The sequence below is a fragment of the Staurois parvus genome, unplaced genomic scaffold, assembly GCF_062004578.1.
Source record: "Staurois parvus isolate SC_StPar_1 unplaced genomic scaffold, SC_StPar_1.0 ptg000081l, whole genome shotgun sequence".
In the NCBI taxonomy this organism is placed as follows: domain Eukaryota; kingdom Metazoa; phylum Chordata; class Amphibia; order Anura; family Ranidae; genus Staurois; species Staurois parvus.
In genome coordinates this window covers 11,695,082-11,709,041 of record NW_028317877.1, presented here as the reverse complement: position 1 = coordinate 11,709,041, position 13,960 = coordinate 11,695,082, and the positions used below count along the sequence as shown (strand labels likewise).

At 40.0% G+C, this 13,960-nt stretch overlaps 1 protein-coding gene across 4 annotated transcripts in view; it reads left to right on the top strand.

The window, feature by feature from the left end:
• The window catches only part of SYNDIG1 (synapse differentiation inducing 1), a 419,894-nt gene extending 415,133 nt beyond the window's left edge, over nucleotides 1-4,761 (top strand). For 3 of the 4 annotated variants that reach the window (XM_089669782.1, XM_089669784.1, XM_089669783.1), the window contains exon 4: nucleotides 1,221-4,761. In XM_089669782.1, coding sequence (XP_089525908.1) covers nucleotides 1,221-1,379 — 159 coding nt within the window. In that variant the 3' untranslated portion in view covers nucleotides 1,380-4,761. The remainder of the gene's footprint in view (nucleotides 1-1,220) is intronic. The other variant, XM_089669786.1, reaches the window with a different exon arrangement.
• The last annotated feature ends 9,199 nt before the right edge of the window (nucleotides 4,762-13,960 follow it).

Sequence of the window (13,960 nt, the reverse complement as noted above, 5' to 3'; positions counted from 1 at the left end):
ACAGGGGTTTCACTCCTATTTTCAACCATGACACCTGTAGATCATAGGCTAAGATGGCAGCTACCTTGGCTGTAAAGGATAAGTGGGTTTAGTTCAATTTTAACTGCAGGCTAAATAAACACTTTCAAAAGGCACAGTGCATAATGGCTAGTGCAGTTATAATTGAACCATGTGATCTGTGTTAGTTTGGCATCCCCTCTCCTCTTCCTAATCTAGAATGTAGAATGGACTGCCTTGCTCAAGTACTATTTGGGCAGAGAAGGTTTTTTAAACTATCACTACCCTCTGCAATCTACTTTCATTTGTCAATGGAATAGACTTTTTGTGACTAATAGGTGTAATGTTTAATGTACATTTAATGGTCAGCCTATCAACAGAACAGACTCTTGACATTATATTTTTCCCCATGGTATACATATTCTCCACTTGATGGCTATCCAGCTGAAATAAATTCTCACATTTTTTAAAACAGGTAGTAAAGAAAGATTATATTGTATTGCTTTATTTCTAATAAAAAGGGATGTTAATGAAATGACTCATGAAAAAGTTTCTTGTTAGTAATTTCCAACCCCCAAAAGTTAAAAAAAAAATGTGAATTTGGTTTTGAAGAGGTCATGGGGGTTGATTTACTAAAGGCAACTAAACTATTACCTTTGCAAGGGGATTGTCCCTCAGCTTTTGTAGTGAAAATTAACTTTGCAAATAATTGCACATGATTGGATAATGGAAGTAAAGAAAAGCTGTACCTCATTCATCTCACTACCCCATCCCTTGCAAAGTGAAAAATTCCCTTGCAAAGTGAATAGCCTATATGCCATAACTAAATCAATGGTATAGTCTATATTTTTCAATGATAGTTGTCTAGGAAAGTGGCAAGGGCAGTCTTTTTTTTTCTAAAGATGTGAGCACTAAAGAGCTCTTAGAAATGTCCTACAATCTTGAAAAGTATTATTTTTATTTAGAGGTTTCTCAAACAGGAATATTTCCATCGATATTGGTATACCTTACTGTTTAATCTACTAATTTGGCCATGTTGACACCGCCTCTGGAATATTTATATATGGTTATGTTATGGTTATGGTTCTTTAATTACCTTTGCAATGCATATCTGTATTCTGAATTTTGACAATCTAATATACTGTAGCCAGCATTACAGTAATCTTGTTTTAGAGATTTGTTGTTCTGTTGCACTTAAATAATTTTTGTTTTCTTAATTACAGACAAACAAAGCGGTAGCCAAAGGTGACTTTCATCAAGCAAGTTCCAGCTCTCGACGAGCACTCTTCTTAGCAGTACTATCCATCACTATAGGAACAGGAATCTATGTTGGAGTGGCTGTAGCTCTTATAGCCTATCTTTCCAAAAATAATCATTTATGAACCAGTCCAAGCATATTTATGAACCAATTTAAGCAAGGCTTAAATGATGGAAGGGCACAAGACTGGACTAGGAAAGTTAACTTAGTCAATACATGGAATATTTTAGGATTGGACTACTGTGGGAATGATTTTAAACAGTCTGGAATTGGAGTTTCCTTGGATGTACCCTCTGTTTGGATGTACCTTCTGTTTTTATCAAGCATTTCTTTGTTCTTTCTTCATACAGTATGTCTTGCAATCATGCTAAGCAATGAAACAATTAAAAAATTGCCAAGACTCTGTTTTTTACTTATAAAATGTTCAATGGCGACCATTAAAGAATAGACTCACCTCTTGGCTGTAACTGCAAGTATGACTTCATACCACACAGTTCATGCATTTCAATGTAAACCAGCGTTTCTGCCTTGTAATCTTAGAACAACAGCAATATATAAATAGTAGACTTCATGATTTATTCTCATGGGCTGATGAAATCAATTATTATCTGGCCCGGAGCTAGTTATGAAGCAACCTTTCATACAGTAAATCAGCATGATGTACTCTGGCCTTTTTGACTACTCTCAAATGTATACGTTCTTTTGACATTGATTGTTAATTGGATTGAAATTAAATAATATTGAGCATGTTCTGAAGCAAAAAAAGTTCAGTGCTATGTTATGAAATATATATTTTGAAAAGAAATGCATAGGCAGGGACCTGCTGTTAGAAAGTTAACATATTACAATTTCCAAAAATAGTTTTTTTTTGTTACATATACATTAGAACTTACACAAGTATTGGCAGTTGTGCAGCAAACAGAAAAAAATAGCTACAAAGATTGTCCAAAAAATAATACAGGAGCAGAACTGATACACCTTATTGTGGTCAAAGAAATCTTTTTCCCAGCAAATTGTATTTTGAAGAGTAGGTGTCTAATAAGTCGTTATCATCCACACAACTGTTTAGGTCATCTTATGTTTGGAATTTGGTTGCATGGAGGAGGCTGTGGGTTCTACTAACTGTTCTTCTGTTATTCTTATTGTGAATTTTTAGGAAAAAAATGTGCATTCATTTTATACATTTTATTATATTTTTAAGGACAATTTATAGTTGCCACATTCTGACAGAAGAAGACAGGAGGGCATTGCTCACAAACTGACAATAGGTTAATTGTAAGGATTCATGATAAAACATCAAATTGTGCCCTGTGAATAACTGCTATCAGAAAGAGTGTCCATTACACAGAAATAAGGTACTTTTAAAAAAAATCTGAATGCTTTTGCTAAATGGTTACTATGGGCCCTCACACTCAAGATGTGAAAATTACTTAGCATGTTCAGGGCTCTAAAGTACACAGCCAGCTTTCCAGTGGTGGGTCAAACCAGGTGATTGCTTAGGAGCCTACTTCCTAAACCCCCTTCTCCTTCCATCCCAGCAAGATGAGGTCCAGGTGCTTGTTGCCATTCTTCCCTTACATTTGCTCCCCATCTAGATTCTGGACAAAGTCCATGGCATGGCTACACCAATGCAAAATACATATATCAAATCCTCTCCCACTGCCAATCATTGATGAAGTGTGCATTGTGTAGTTTATGTCAGCTCTCTATGGAAATCCAGTAAAGGGTTCACAATTCAGGTACAGTTACATATATTAAGTGGAGTACTGATATGATAGTCCAAAGATAAATTTAGCACTTCTGTGACTCTTGCAAAATAATGTAGGTAGTGGGGCATAAATAAGCAACATCTGGTACACTGCTTCCTGGGAGAGGGCCTTTAGGACAAAGGGATCCTGGACCACTGCTGATATAACACCCTTAATTTAGGCAAGCTTACAGAACATCACAGTTTAATGTGAATATCTCAGGATAAATACAGTATATGGAAACACCAATTATTCTCTTTTGTAAAGTTTTGAAAATAATTGCTAACATGCAGTAAGCATGCAAGCAGTAAGGTGTCAAGATACCTGATGTGCATTTTGAATAAAGCCAGTGACTTGCCAAGTAGTGATGAAAGGATGAGCATGACAGCATACCTCCCACACAGTCAAAAGTCATAAATAGCAGCTCCCACATCCCCATACAGTTTTCATTTAAAGTGCACAAAACAACAATAAAGAGTTAGAAATATATAATTAGAACATTTTTTGATTGAGTTTGCAAATACATTTCTGACATGTTGGCTTTATGACTTTTGTGTTTAGATGTATGTTTGAACTATACTGAATCCTCTTATGCAGACCTGGATTACTCATGAGGAAACCTAGGTGAATTCCTAGGGCCCAGCAAATTCCCAAGGGCAATCCTCTTAGGCCACACATTTTGTTTTTTTTAAAGGTGAACTTTGGCAGATATAAAAGATAGTATAAGTATATAAATTTGATTTGGTGCCAGCGTTAATCACCCATATAGCAGCATGCAGACTGTGAGAGGAAGAGATATGACTGGGAGCCAATCAGGTGTGTTGCATATATATGTAATGACAAGGAGCATGCAGATAGGAGGGGAGAGTGGAGGGATGACTTAAAGTGTTACTAAACCCACAACAGTAAAATCAGTGTGTATATCTAGTAAAGTGTGCTTGCTATACTCACTGTGGAACATAAAGGGTAATCCTCTGCATTTTGTTAAAACACTGTTTGATCCTGACTGCTCTGATTCTCCCCTTCTTCCAGCATCCTCCTCTTATCTCCTGATAAGACATATCATGTGCAGACAGTCTGCACATGCTCAGTTTGGTGTGTATTGCTAGAGATTTATTTTTTCGTGGAAGAGTGCATGTGATCAGCACAGGGCCAATTAGCACTGTCCAGACAGAAGTCAGGGGTTCTGCATGCTCCCAGTGCAGAATGAAAACTCCTCCTGCAAGCTTTAACCAGTGCTTGGCTGGACACTGATAGAAGTCACAAGACTGATATATACTGCTGATGAGAAAAGGTATTTAACAGTTTATATTTACTAAAATAATTGCACTTCCATGTTGTGTGTACTGTGGGAGACCAGATATAGTGGATGTAGGGTCCTGGGTTTAGTAACACTTTAAACAGCCTGCAGCTGCATTTCTCTGGAAAGGTTGCTCCTGTGAAGCTTACTTCAATATAAAAATAAATCATTTCCTGATCATTTCTACAGATTATCTGATAGCTTTCTGGAGAATATTGCAATCAATTTTAGCAAATTGTATTGTGGATGCTTGCCTTTTTCTGTTGTGAAGAATTTGTTTTTTTGCCAACCATTTGCATCTATTTGGATGTGCTAGAGTCTTATAAATTATCTTAACATACAGTGAGAAAGTATTCATAACCTTGAAATATTTGCACATTTTGCTATGTTACAACCAAAAACGTAAATGTATTTTATTGGAATTTTATGTCATAGACCAACACAAAGTGGCACATAATTGTGAAGTGGAAGGAAAATGATAAATGGCTTTCAAAATTGTTTCAAATAAATATCTGAAAAGCGTGGTGTGCATTTGTATTCAGCCCCCTTTACTCTGATACCCTTAACTAAAATCTAGTGGAACCAATTGCCTTCAGAATTCAATTAATAAATAGAGTCTACCTGTGTTTAATTTAATCTCAGCATAAATACAGCTGTTCTGTGAAGTCCTCAGGAGGTTTGTTAGAGAACATTAGTGAACAAACAGCATCAGGAAGGCCAAGGAACATGCCAGACATGTCAGGGATAAAGTTGTGCAGAAGTTTAAAGCAGGGTTAGGTTATAAAAAATATCACAAGCTTTGAACATCCCACAGAGCAAACAAATCATCCAAAAATGGAAAGAGTATGGCACAACTGCAAACCTACTACAACATGGCCGTCCACCTAAACTGACAGGCCGAGCAAGGAGAGCATTAATCAGAGATGTAGCCAAGAGGCCCATGTTAACTCTGGAGAAGCTGCAGAGATCCACAGCTCAGGTGAGAGAATCTGTCCACAGGACAACGTTTAGTTGTTCAGTCCACAAATCTGGCCTTTATGGAAGAGTGGCAAAAAGATAGCTATTGTTCAAAGAGAGCCATAAGAAGTCCCGTTTACCGTTTGCGAGACGCCATGTGGGAGACACAACAAACATGTGGATTGTGCTCTGGTCAGATGAGACCAAATTTTAACTTTTTGGCCTAAAAACAAAACGCTGTGTGTGGCGAAAAACTAACACTGCACATCACCCTGAACACACCATCCCCACCGTGAAACATGGTGGTGGCAGCATCATGTTGTGGGGATGCTTTTCTTCAGCAGGGACAGGGAAGCTGGTCAGAGTTGATGGGAAGATGGATAGAGTCAAATACAAGGCAATCTTAGAAGAAAACCTGCAAAAGACTTGAGACTGGGGCGTAGGTTCACCTTCCAGCAGGACAACAACCCTAAACTTACAGCCAGAGCTACAATGTAATGGTTCAGATCAAAGCACATTAATGTGTTAGAATGGCCCAGTCAAAGTCCAGACCTAAATCCCACTGAGAATCTGGGGCAAGACTTGAAAATTGCTGTTCACAGATGCTCTCCATCCAATCTGACAGAGCTTGAGCTATTTTGCAAAGAAGAATGGGCAAAAATGTAATTCTCTAGATGTGCAAAGCTGGTAGAGACATCCCCAAAAAGACTTGCAGCTGTAACTGCAGAGAAAGGTGGTTCTACAAAGTATTGACTCAGGAGTGCTAAATACAAATGCATGCCACACTTTTCACATATTTATTTGCAAAATATTTTGAAAACCATTTATCATTTTTCTTCCACTTCACAATTGTGTGCCACTTTCTGTTGGTCTATCACATAAAATCACAATAAAATACATTTACATTTTTGGTTGTAATATAACAAAATGTGGAAAATTTTAAGGGGTATGAATACTTTTTCAAGGCCATGTATATTAAAGGAAACATGATATTTGAAATATTCAAGCTGCTATTATGGAGCTCTGTTTAAAAATTCTGGTTGCCTATTTGTCATGCTGATCCAGAAGCTTCAGCATTGTTTGAGTCAGTGACCTAGGATATGTGTAAATCTTTGGCTGTTACTTCACTCCAACTTAAATGTCTGCATACTTGTTTTGGGTCAGTGACTCAAAGTACTGAAATGGGAGAAAGATATGCACCTAGCATTTAAAATAAATAAGTTCACTTTTAAAAAAATAATAAATGAACACTTTTTTTTTATTCAATATTTTTTTTTGAAGGAGCCTGGAAAGCATTGCACCCACAATCAGCAGATTGAGGGTGCAAAGCAGGGCTCCTGCAGACTGTCAGGGTAAGCTGTCTGATCGTACTTCGTATGGGCAGGTAGTTGCACAATGACTGCAAGAATCAATTAAGTACCTAGATTGCTCAACAGCAGCCTGGTAGTTCATTGAGAACTACAAGCCAACAGCCACAAAGGCTTGTAGTTCATTCATTTACAGAACTCTGTGAATGAATGACACAGCCATGTTGGCGGAGCTGCACTCTTTTCAAATAGTGACAGCAGGTACAGGGAGAAGATCCTTCAATGTAATGGTATTGTGTTTTTTACCTACATATTTTCTCAGTTCAGGTTTCCTTTAAACTCTAATTGCAGCTGATTCCCCTAATTAGACTTCAAGTTCTGTGCAGGTTTCTGATAAAAGCCGTGAGCCAGGCAGATGAGCAAGAAATTAGATTTCTGCGGGCATTCTGCATACAATATACAGACAAACTCACGTTAGAAGAAAACCTCTGCATAGTGACTTCAGATTGAAATGGAAAGCAATGTTTTAACAATATTAAACTGCAAAATGGTATAACAATTATACATATATTGTTTTTAGTGAACATGGAAATTTACTTTAAGGTGCTGTAATAGCCATTTATCATTCAGAAACAAAGGGTGTAAAGAACTGATTTATGTAGACTAATAAGAGAACATATTATGCCATTTCAAGACTTTTTGGAAAGTGTTTCAATATCTTAGATATGCAGCCTTTGGTACACACATTCTAAGTCTAGTTATGGCAATAGTGCCTGGATTTGACTGCAGTGGGGGCTCAAGACTTTCTCTTGCAACATGGCACTGAGTCTTTTTTTCAAAGCTGCTTATCACTAGTATTGAGTACTCAGATGGGGAAGCCATTTTGATTTTGGCTCAGGGCCCCATTCACTCTAAAAGCAGCCTTGCCAAGGATAACAAGTCCCTGTCCCAAATGTATTAAATAGATGTACCTCTGTTCTTTTTTTGAAACTGAAATTGAACCCCCCATTTTTATACATTTTGTTAAGGTAATAGCCACTTGAGCTATCAGGTTTGTTCATTTACCAAGCAAGTACAGTGAACAGACGTCAAACATTTTTTCTACATACAATATTCAACAAAGATGTGCTTGATATAGGCATTTGTAAAGACACAAATGTGTAAATATAGAAATAGAAATGGTTTCATTATTTTAATATACCTTATTATCTGTTCTCTAACTCTTTCATGTGCCAAACTGATATTTTAGTAGGCTAATTTAGCTATACTTTTTCTTACATGTCATTTTTACTTTAGGTGCATTTTCTTTTTCCAGTTTCAAGTAAATGTGTATGATTGTAATGCAAAATTTATATGATTCCTCCTTTAGCTGTTTCACCAAATTCAATGAACCCATGTAATATACTCTTAATTTATTATGTGGTGTCTGTTACTGGATACCAAGCATCTGTATTTATTGTACATTAGTGTATGTTATGTGTTGTAATAAAGACAATGTTTTGTTTGTTCTTTACTTTATGAACTCAAATTTTCGTTCTTGAGAATATACTATATATATACATGATGTATAAGGCTATCTGGTTCTTAATAATAATAATCAAGGTCTCCAAAACAAAAAACTAAACTTGGTTGCTGCATTAGGGGATGCCGAATACTCACCTCTCACTGAGCTGGAGTTCGAACTCCGCTGTCTTCAAGCAGTACAATCTTTGGCACAGTCTTCAGCATTCATTACTTCTTGTAGTGTTGAATGCCTGCGTCCTATACCACAAGATCATAGGTCCTCTCACAGCCCCTAAATCATTCATTGCTGAAGTCCATGAAAAAAACAGATGGTTGGCATAATGGTCTGTATAGAGAGGATTGGTGAAGATTCCTACTCTCATTTCCTGTCTCTGTCTATTCAGCTTTACACGGTTCAGACACTTTACTGTATTGGAGGCAGACACTGTGGATCTTCCCCTTAAGGAGCCCTGATATGACTGAGGTCAGCTCTAAAGGGGTGAAAAGGAGTTCCAGGTCATCCACTACCTCTTTAGGGAGATCAGGGAATTTCATTTCTTGCAAATATTGTCGTATCAAGGTTCTCTGGCTACCTACTCAGGACAGGTTAGTCGGGGGTTTAAAGTTGTAAAGTGAGCTTTAGTAAGACTGAAAGCTTCAGCAATGCAATCCGAGCCCAACACCTATTTGTACTGAACTGTTAGTTTATGGACATGGGAAAGTGCAAGCCTTTTATGGAGGAAGCGGGCAAGAAGACAATCGCTTGTTCTGGACCTTCCTTTCAAGGCACTCAGATAGTCTGGACCACAAATCTGTCAACTGCGTAAAGTCGGATGGTTGTAAGCGGCTTTTATGTGTCTGTTCAAGTAAATGAATTTTTGCAACCAGGCCATCAATTTCTTCACATTTGGCATTTTTGAGTCTAGAACCATGGGCAATCAAGACTCCCCTAATCACCACTTTATGTCCCTCCCAAAGCGCTTGCGTGGACACATCATCAGTAGAATTTAATTGAAAAAATGTATCAATGGTGGATTCAACGGCAGTACGAGTAGTTTCGTTATCTAGTAAGGATTCATTCAAACGCCAAGTCCAAGCAGGTCTATATGTGGTGTGTAAAGTCAAAGACCGGGCGAGGTCAGATATAGTTATCAGTCCAATGTCCGTATCGTTAAGCCTGTGAAGATAGTATTGGTCTATATAGAGAAGAACAATTCACAAGTAGGAATTATGGATGTGAGAATAATAACTATAGTCTTTAGTAGAAGGGTGATCCATCCTCCAACTATCCACCAAGTGGAGTTCCTGTGAAAGTTTTCAAAAATATATAAGGGCTCTAAAAGAAAAAGAGGACTTCCCTGATGAGGTGTCCAACTGAGGATTAGGAGGGAAATTAAATTCTCCCCTGAACAAGAGGAGTCCTTCCTTAAAATCAAGAAGCCTTTTCATTACCTTGGAGAAGAAATCAATGGTGCGCTTATTAGGTGTGTAAATCTTGGCTAAAGTATACGTCTCATTATTAATGGTGCCCTTAAAACACCTTGGTCGGCAATATGAGCAAGCGGAACAAAAAGGCACAATTTGTGGATGGCTATCGCTACACCCCTCGCTTTAGACACAGTGGATGGGCACAAAAACCATAGGTTAAATATAGATTATGGAAGGTTAGGCTTGGAAGTCACAGTGAAATTGGTCTTTTGAAGCATTAGAACAGTTGGCTTCAGGTGGCAGAGTTCTTGCCATAATCTCCCACATTTAGGTGGTGAACACATGCCGTGAACATTATAGGAAATCACCAACAATTTGGATGCCATAATACCAAATAAGAAGGGTAAAACTTGTTCCTGAGTAGACCCAGTACAAGAAGCCCCACATCTGTAGTAGAGGACATAAATCACATATAATGTAATGCAGGCCTTGAAATTTCCACTCGCCTGCTCGCCAATGGCGAGTGGAAATTATGGTGGGGGTAAGTATGTCCAACAGGGGTGTATATGCCGTGAGGCAAACCAGGCGTTTGCCTAGGGCAGCACTTTTTAGGGGGCGGCGGCCCCCTCTTTCCCACGGTAGAGACACTTAGTACAGGGGCGGGCTGCTGTGTCTTACCTTGGTCCGTGACTCCATGTCCCACGTCGATCCGATCCACAAGGTGCTGCTAAAGGAGGGGTAGGGAGGTTGTCAGTGGGTCCGGTGTCTTCAGTTCCCTGGATCGCGATGTGTAGGCGGGATGACATGCTGCCCCTGTTATCTTGCCACACCCCGGGATCACTCAACAGCCTATGGCAGCTTGCCCCTCCCTCTGCAAGCTCCGCCTCCTCACCGATGATTGGCCGCCGGAACCGTAGCTCAGGAAAGGCACACGCGCGGCCAATCACCAGCGAGGAGGCGGAACTTGGAGAGGAGGAGCCAAGCAGCAGCACGACGATCAAAGAAGTGAGGGAGCAGCCAGCGCAAGTGAAGAGGAGAGCGGCTGGAGAAGAAAGACAGCTAACCGGTAAGTGTCTGTGCCGTGCAGATGGTGCTGCTGCAGCCAGGTATGCTGGCTGTGGATGGGAGAGGGAGGGAGCAAGCCCAGGCTGGAGCAGGGGTCAGCAAGGTAAGTATCGTGGGTGTCAGTGGGAGGAATAGTGCCCCATCATTGGTGTCACTGATACCAATGATGGGGCACTATTCCTCCCACTAACACCAATGATGGGGCACTATTTCCCCCCCACTGACATCAACGATGAGGCACTATTCCTCCCCCCACTGACACCAACGGTGGGGCAGTATTTCCCCCCCCACTTACACCAATTATGGGTTACTATTCCCCCTCCCCCCTACTGACACCAATGATGGGTCACTATCCCCCCCCCACTGACACCAATGATGGGGCACTATTTCCCCCCCACACTGACACCAATGATGTACATGTGTCTGTGTATGTATGTACACGTGTCTGTGTGTGTGTGTGTGTAGAGGTGTCTGTGCATGTGTATTTCTGTGTATGTACATGTATCTGTGTGTATGCGTGTCTGTATGTGCCTGTGTGTGTACTGTAAACATGTGTCTGTATGTGTGTGTGTACATGTGTCTCTGTGCGTGTGTGTACATGTGTCTCTGTGTGTATATGTACATGTATGTGTGTGTGTACAGTTGTCTCTGTTTGTGTGTGTTTGTTGGTGGCGAGTAACTATTAAGGCCTGGCTAGTAACTCAGGACTTGAAATTTTAAGCCCTGATGTAACGGATCTGCATCTGTATCCATGAGCTAACTGAAATAACAGTAAATTAACAAGATACATTTTAAACAAGGAGAAAGAACAGTAAACCAGTTAAAAAAATTTCCGGTGGCAAATAGCAGAGGTGGAGGGATTGGGCGCTCACTCTGAGAGGTGCATAGCCGGACCCCTCTGTAGACTGTAAGCTACAGTAAAATCTCCATCTATATGCCTATTTGGGGGAGCCAGTTAGCCATGGATAGGAAGCAGCAGCTAATGGGCGCAAAAAAGCAACAACAATGGTGCCAAAATGGGAATATCCCAGTGTTCTCCAATGTAAGAAGGCCCGAGGTCAGAAAATAGAAGACTGTAATCATTATCAGAGCAAGGGACATCTGGATCAACCAAGAAAGAAGTCTGGTCATACTCCGGAGAATACATAAAAGTGATAGAAAAGAGTATGTAGAGTAAAATCACTTGCAATGGGAGAGAGCACAAGATAGCAGGTAAAAGTATCAGAGAGACCACAGTAAAAGGATATCAAGGGTCTTGTTGAAGGTAGGTCAAAGAGGTGTTCCTCCATTGGCACTGACATCGACAGGATCACTGGGGAGCTGGTTGCCAGCACTCTGGGCCTTGTAGAATGGAAATGTCCCCTGAAGTTAACCTGAGGAAGTTCCAGCATTTCCAAGAATTTATGTAGATCATCTTTGTTATGAAGCGTTACAGATCGCCCGTTTCATCGTGTGCTGAGGCAGAAGGGGAATCCCAAGCGATACGTCAACCCTTCTCGGCGGAGGACCTCCAATACAGGGTCTAAAGCTCTTCTCATCATTAGAGTGCTCCAGAAGAGGTCAGGAAATAGTAGGAGGTGAGCTCCATCAAATTCAACATGTTGCTTCCCATGCATGGCGGAAATGTTAGCCTCCTTTGCCGAATATTTATGTATTTTACAGATAATGTCCATAGGGTTGTTGGCATCCTGGGGAGGTTGCAATAGGGCCCTGTGTGCTCAATCTATCACCACTGGAACAGATGAAGATTTACCCAATATGAAACTGAATATCCCCTGCAAGGTGGGGACCATCCTGTGGATGAGTGGCCTCAGGCAGGCCTGAATATGTATATTCTGCCATTGTTTATGATTTTTATAGTCATCTAACTGTAGCACCAAGGATTCAATCATAGCATCATGTGTGCGAGAAACGTCCCCTAATTTGCTTACCGTGTGAGCCAGATCTTCATGAGCTGTTTCTAAAGTGTCTACCTGATGTCCTATACAGTGCCTTGAAAAAGTATTTACACCCCTATCAAAAACGTAAATGTATTTTATTGGGATTTTATGCGATAGACCAACACAAAGTGGCACATAATTGTGAAGTGGAAGGAAAATGATAAATGGTTTTCAAAATATTTTGCAAATAAATATGTGAAAAGTGTGACGTGCATTTGTGTTCAGACCCCGAGTCAATACTTTTTAGAACCACCTTTCTCTGCAATTACAGCTGCAAGTATTTTTGTGGAAATTTTTGCTCATTCTTCTTTGCAAAATAGCTCAATCTCTGTCAGATTGGATGGAGAGCATCTGTGAACAACAATTTTCAAGTCTTGCCCCAGATTTTCAATTGAAATTGGGGTCTGGACTTTGACTGGGCCATTCTAACACATTAATATGCTTTGATCTAAACCATTATATTGTAGCTCTGGCTGTATGTTCAGGGTCATTGTTCTGATGGACGTTGAACCTCTGCTCCAGTCCCAAGTCTTTTGCAGACTCAAACAGGTTTTCTTCTAAGATTGTCCTGAATTTGGCTCCATCCAACTTCCCATCAACTCTGACTAGCTTCCCTGTCCCTGCTGAAGAAAAACATCCCCACAACATGATGCTGCCACCACCATGATTCACGGTGGGGATGGTGTGTTCAGGGTGATGTGCAGAGTTAGTTTTCCGCCACACATAGCGTTTTGATTTGAGACCAAAAAGTTCAAGTTTGATCTCATCTGACCAGAGCACCTTCTTCCACATGTTTGCTGTGTCCCCCACATGGCTTCTCACAAACTGCAAATGGGACTTCTTATGGATTTCTTTCCATAATGGCTTTCTTCTTACATGACTAATAGTTGTCCTGTGGACAGATTCTCCCACCAGAGCTGTAAATCTCTGCAGCTGCTCTAGAGTTACCATGGGCCTCTTGGCTGCTTCTCTGATTAATACTCTCCTTGCGCGGCCTGTCAGTTTTGGTTGATGGCCATGTCTTGGTAGGTTTACAGTTGTGCCATACTCTTTCCATTTTTGGATGATGGATTGAACAGTGCTCCATGAGATGTCCAAAGCTTGTAATTTTTTTTATAACCTAACCCTGCTTTAAACTTCTGCACAACTTTATCCCTGACCTATCTGGTGTGTTCCTTGGCCTTCATGATGCTGTTTGTTCATTGATGTTCTCTAACAAACCTCTGAGGGCTTCACAGAACAACTGTATTTATACTGAGATTAAATTACACACAGGTGGACTCTATTTACTAATTAGGTGACTTTTGAAGGCAATTGGTTTCACTAGATTTTAGTTAGGGATATCAGAGTAAAGGGGACTGAATACAAATGTACGCCACACTTTTCAGATATTTATTTGTAAAATATTTTGAAAACCATTTATCATGTTTTTTCCACTTCACAATTATGTGCCAGTT